The 5,662-nt window shown below is 55.4% G+C and overlaps 1 protein-coding gene across 1 annotated transcript; it reads left to right on the forward strand.

Moving 5' to 3' along the window:
* Positions 1–1,170: 1,170 nt before the first annotated feature.
* LOC107106546 lies at positions 1,171–4,526 on the forward strand. The gene is made up of 6 exons (XM_015406719.1): positions 1,171–1,255; positions 1,681–1,788; positions 2,834–2,973; positions 3,215–3,311; positions 3,569–3,693; positions 4,298–4,526. The coding sequence occupies exons 1-6, from the start codon at positions 1,171–1,173 to the stop codon at positions 4,472–4,474; spliced, it is 732 nt and encodes a 243-aa protein (XP_015262205.1). The 3' UTR covers positions 4,475–4,526.
* The last annotated feature ends 1,136 nt before the right edge of the window (positions 4,527–5,662 follow it).

Genomic DNA, 5,662 nt, shown 5'->3' on the forward strand with positions numbered 1-5,662 from the left:
CGGGAGAGAGCGCGAGGCCTCTGCTGTTGCCGCCTTGCGGAAAGGGCTGCGTCTCGTGGCCTTGCCTCGCGGGCCTCCCTAGCAATGTCTGCTGCAGCTAAGGCTGAAGGAGCCGTCTGCCCGGCGGGTGGAACCTTCTTTGGTGATAGTGAGATATTGAAAAAATGGTATTTAGCAGAGATAAGAGTAAAATAATTCAGACTGAGACTCCATGTGTGATTAAAATATAACGTTTTTACTAAATTCTAGCATGGGGAAGGGTAACTGGGATGAAAATAACAACAGAGCTAAGTTCCCTACATCCTTACACTACAAAGACAAAACTAGAAGAGGGAGAGTATGGCTGCTCTTCTTCTTCTTCAGAACACCAAACAAAGACGGGAAGAGGAGCCATAAAATGGTAATACACCTTGACACTTTAGTCCCAATCAAATTCCTGGATCAGGGAGAAAATTCCCGGGCAATCCACATCTAAAGAACATTGGTTACATGAGAAACCTGTGACTTCCTGTGAGTAACATAAACATTTAACCCCAGATATACTGAGTGTTTTCAACTTGTAATACCCAACAAACCTCCCTGCAGGGACCGCCCAGAGGAGCCTGCCAACCTAGCAGTTCGAAAGCAAGAAACTGCAAGTAGATAAATAGGTACTGCTTCGGTGGGAAGGTAACAGCGTTCCGTGCACCTTGGTGTTGAGTCATGCCAGCCACATGACCACGGAAACGTCTTCGGACAGCGCTGGCTCTTCGGATGGGAAACGGAGACGAGCACCACACCCTGGAGTCAGATTCAAATGGCTTTCAAGCAAGGGAAACCTTTACTAGAATCCTGTTACGTCTCTCAACAGGGAAGCTGCTTTGGAGCAGTTTTGATGTTGTGCAACCCGCGACAAGCCCTGCGGTCATTTCATTTCACCCAGAGAAGCAGAGCTGACAGCAGAGGAAGGAGCGGCCTGCCCCGCTGCCTTTGTGTCTGCCACTCTCTGTCCAGGGGACCCACACAGCCTCCATCTGCCCAGCAGAACTGGGGAGGGGGGGCAGTGGGTGTGCCGTGGAGGCGGAGCTCTTGGAGGCTTTCGCTGCCTGCCTGTGTGTGGGATCTGCTGCCCCACTTCTCCCACAGTGACCTTCTTCCAAACGGGGGATTGATCTCCCTCCGTGTGCCAGGATGTCAGTATCGGAGCGGGTGGCGGTGGTGCTCGGGGGAGCCGGGACAGTGGGCTCTGGGATCGTCAAGTCGCTGCTGGAGAAAGGTAAGGGCCGTTTTGTCAAAATGCTGCTCTCCAGACAGAGCCTGGGTCGGTGCGCAGTTGCCCTATATGTGTGGATGCGTGCGCAAAGGGTATACGAACGTGTCATTCTGTGGTGGTAGGATCCCGCAGCTGGTGGTCCAGTTCTACCAAGAGGTGCTGGAGCTCAAGGCTGCCTTGGAAGCTTTGAGCCTCTGTCCTCAGATGATATTGCGCGCGCGCGTGTGTGTGTGTGTTTTGGTATGGAGTGGCTAGCATCGGGGCACATGCCTAGAGGTACTCTGGTCTGGGGCTGGGCCCTACCTTTCTAAACCACCCCCAAAGTCAAGTCCCAGTTAAGGAGTGGCAGCAGTCAGTGAGAAGTGGGGATTAATGTGTGCCCGCGCCCCCCCCCCCCCCCCGGTCTTGATGCTCTGCCGTCTGTACAGGTTTCCAGGTTGCCGTCATCTCCCGGGATGGAAGCAGGTTGGAGAAACTGAAACATTTTTTGCCAGCGTCGCTCCAGGGCCGCTTGCACACCCTCGTTGGGGATGTGGGTAAGGGCTTGCTTGGTTGCAGCTAGGTGGGCGGTGCTGGGGAAGGCAGCTTTGTCTGTGGTGAAGAGAGCCCTCCCCCTCCCGGCTCACGAGGAAGTCTGGGGGGGGCAGGCATGGGGGGGCTGGGCACCAGCAGGGCAGTCAGCCAGCCGGTTGGCCAGCCCACCCATGCCTGCTTCCCCCTCTCCGTGTTGTGGTTTGAAGGTGGCCGCCCAAAGGGCATCGGGCAGGTAAGCATGAAATTGGAGGACACTTCCCAATTGGGATTTCTAGGCAGTTTCATTTCAAATCCAGGAGATATTGTTAAGAAAGTTATGCCCCGTTTTTGTAAAGTACAAAGTATTAACTGGCCACTCCCCCCCATTTCAGTCGCATCCAGTGTTCCCTCTAAGCTGAGTCAGTGTGAGCTAGCTCACAGTTTTTTAGCCTCCAGCTCACACATTGTTGCCTCCGCTCAGGAAGGAGGGCTCCAGAGAGCAAACGAATTTACGCAGCAGCCGAATCGCTTGCTCACAACTTTAATGCCAGTAGCTCACAAAGTAGAATTTTTGCTCACAAGAGTCCACAGCTTGGAGGGAGCATTGGTAGTTTAGGTGTCCCAAGTACAATACCACGAAGAGAAGTGTGAATTCAAAACAGCTGTTGAACTGGGAGAAATCCTTTAATTCTCTTGAATTCAGTTCAGTCAGATGAACGGCCTCCTAAACAGAGCGAGTTTCGGGTCACGCCCTCCACTTTAGCAGGCTTCACGCCTTGCTGAACACCAGTCTGGGGCTCCTTTGTGGAACGTGGATTCGTGGGGGGAGGAGCTTCCTTGTGACTAGAGCCCCTCTTAGCAGATGGGCTGGTGTGGGGAGTGTGTCCCCAGATCAGACGCAGGCACCCGTGGGTGTACAGGTCCAGGGTAGGGAGGGGGGAAGTTGTTGACGGAGGAAATGGGCAGGGATGCAGCCAGTCCCATTTCTGCCCAAATCTCTGCCCTTCCTCCTCCTCTGTGGCTGTTCCCGGTGATGGAGAGGAATGCTTCCCCTTGCACCCCCTCCAGGTTCCGAAGAGGGAGCCGAAGCAGCCCGGGAGGCCGTGCTGAAGACCCTGGGGAAGGTGACAGATGTGGTGTCCTGCCTGGGCTTCAGCTGGTGGCAAGAGGGGCCCCCTCACACCCAGTCACGGGAGGAGCTGCAGCGGGTGAGTGGGGGGGGGCACGGAAGGGGAGCTGCTGCTGGTGCTGCTGCTGGGGGGGGGGACGGCAGTGGTTAGGGCTGAGCATCGGATCTCTCTCTGTGTTGCATTTTGTCCTGCAAAGCTGGGGGAGGGAAAGGGGCTGTCCGTTTGCAGGGCTGACATTTCCTCTCGTGATTTTGCTGGAGAAGCGGTCTGTCCTTTGCTTCAGCCTGGAGAATCATCACTCCCCATGCCTTGCTTGCAGGTCTTGGACACGCTGCTTCTCAGCACCTTCACTTCCTGGAAGGCTTTCTTCCCCTTGGTCCGGGACGACCCCAGTGGCTCCTACACCCTCATCACAGGTGAGAGGGACTCTCTTGCCCAGTAGTGGAGGAGGCTTGCAGCCGCTCGTGTGTGCCACTTTCCACTGGAGGCAGGAGGCACTCATTGCTTTCTACGTGCAGGAACGGAACTGGGGTGTTCAGTCACTGCAGGCCTGGGCACATGAGCAGAGAAGTGCCCCTTCCTCTAAAGTGACAAAGGGGAGGGGATACGTCTCCCACTAGGCTGTCACGACACACCCTTTCCAAAGACTAACAGTGGGGCATCTCCCTTCCAGGGGGGGCCGGCGAGCGTCTCCTGCTGCCAGGCACTGGTTTCCTGACCCTGGGGGCAGCAGGGGCACTGGCCTTCTGCCGGGTGCTGCGTGAGGAGTACCCAGAGATTCCCTGCAAACTGAACGAGGTCAGTGCTGGGCCTTGAGGCCCTGGAGGGTTGGGCAGGTTTCCCTCCCCGTTCTTTTGAGTATTTGCAGGATGCTTCAGGTGTCTTTGTCCCTCTAAAAAGGCCAAAGGGCCGCTGCTCCCAGGGAGCTCAAGGCGTGCCAAACTTGCTTTCTTGGTGCTCTTAAATTCTCCTCCCTCCACACACACCCTAACTGTGCATTCACATGAAGCTGCCTTATACTGAATCGAGAACCTGGATCCATTAAGGTCAGTCTTGTCTACTCAGGCTGGCAGCCGCTCTCCCGGGTCTCAGGCAGAGAAAGGTCTTTCACATCACCCACTGCCTGGTCCTTTTTAACTTCGGGGCTCTGCCGGAGATTGAACCAGGGACTCTTCCACTGAGCTACAGCTGCTCCCAATGAGGACAGTTTGCTGGGGGGGGGGGGGCAAACACCATTCCAGGCCCCCAGCCGGACTGAAGGTGTTTCTGGCTTCAAGGAACCAGCTGCTTTAATACACGGCAGTTGCTCCCAGTGAGATGCAGCTATGAGAAGGGGTGTGTGTGTGCAGCTCTGAGTCTCTCCGGCCCACTGAAAACCACCATCCTTTGTGTGCCTCTGCAGGTAAAGATTAACATGGGGGTGACAACCCCAGAGCACCTGGGCCCGGGCTATGTGAACCATCTGGAAGTGGGCGAGGCTGTGGCCTCCCTGGTGGAGAAGAGGCGTGTCTCCCACGCGGTGCTGACTGCTAGCTCGCCTGCCGACCTCAAGACCCTCACTGTGGAAGGGAAATTGTGAGGTGGCGCCCCCAGGAGGGCCCTGCAGCAGCACCCACCTGCCTGACCCTCCCTAGGACCCTCTTGATTTCCAGAAAACAAGCGTGGTTGGGTCTCTTTCTGCTCAAGATGCCACCAGTGCCGGCCAGGCAAATTTACCTTCAAATGACAGCTGGGTTTCACTTGCACCTGGGTGGAACCATTCCTTTCTGGCTTGCCCTAGCCCTGAGCAATGCATGGTACTCCCAGGCCTACCCCAGACACTAGAGAACTTCTCCCCCCCCCCACACCGGTTGTGCCCTGTTCCAGGGCTGCTGCAGGCTGTGGCCCCTTAAGACTGGATGAGGCAGGATCCCTTGATCGTCATTGTGTAGGGCCTACTCAGTTCCCCTGGTCATGTTGTTCTGCACCACTGAATAAACATTTCCAGATATTGACTAGAACCCCTGCAATGCTCTCTTGTGACTTTTTTCAGAGCAGGCTGGGAACTGCTGGGGGGTGGGGGGAGCATCTGCAGGTGACATTTCAGGGGCAAGAAGAGGGGAGTGTTGGCACTGGGCTGCAGCTTGGAGGAGCCTGACCACCCTCACCCAGACTAGGCACTGTGGCAGTGATGCACACCTGCAGCAACCATTGTCTGAAGAGGGTTGGAGTCCCAGTCTTACGAGGAAAGGCTGAAAGAGCTGGGTCTGTTTAGCCTGGGAAAGAGAAGGCTTAGAGGGGACAGGATTGCAGTCTTCAAGTATTTGAAGGGCTGTCATGTAGAAGATGGAGCGGATCTATTCTCTTCTGCTCCGGATTGCAAGAGTAGATCTAATAGGTGGACATTACCAGGGAGTCGATACCGGCTCAATATCAGGAGAAACTTCCTGACTGTAAGAGTGGTTGAGCAGTGGAACAGTCTGCCTCGGGAGGTGGTGGAGGCTCCTTCGCTGGAAATTTTCAAGCGGAGGCTGGACGGCCATCTTTTGGGTATGTTGTAGGGCTATCTTTCGGCTGTGCTCCTGCAGAGTGCAGGGGGTGGGGCTAGATGACCTGCAAGGTCCCTTCCCACTCTAACATTCTATGATTCTAAGTGAGCAGTGACTCATGAAAGCTCCCCCCCCTGCCACAAATTTTGTTAAGTCTTTCAGGTGCTGCTGGACTCTTGCTCTTTTCTACTACTACAGCATGGACTCATACGGCTAGCCATCCTGATCTGTCTACAGGA

This window comes from Gekko japonicus, unplaced genomic scaffold (assembly GCF_001447785.1).
Source record: "Gekko japonicus isolate JY-2015 unplaced genomic scaffold, Gekko_japonicus_V1.1 scaffold386, whole genome shotgun sequence".
NCBI classification, from domain to species: domain Eukaryota; kingdom Metazoa; phylum Chordata; class Lepidosauria; order Squamata; family Gekkonidae; genus Gekko; species Gekko japonicus.

Excerpts from the sequence above, each read along its gene's own strand:
- LOC107106546 (XM_015406719.1), top strand. The coding sequence starts at position 1,171 with ATGTCAGTATCGGAGCGGGTGGCGGTGGTGCTCGGGGGAGCCGGGACA. Across the intron at positions 1,789-2,833 it reads CACCCTCGTTGGGGATGTGG|GTTCCGAAGAGGGAGCCGAA; the intron begins GTAAGGGCTTGC and ends CACCCCCTCCAG. Across the intron at positions 2,974-3,214 it reads CACGGGAGGAGCTGCAGCGG|GTCTTGGACACGCTGCTTCT; the intron begins GTGAGTGGGGGG and ends CCTTGCTTGCAG.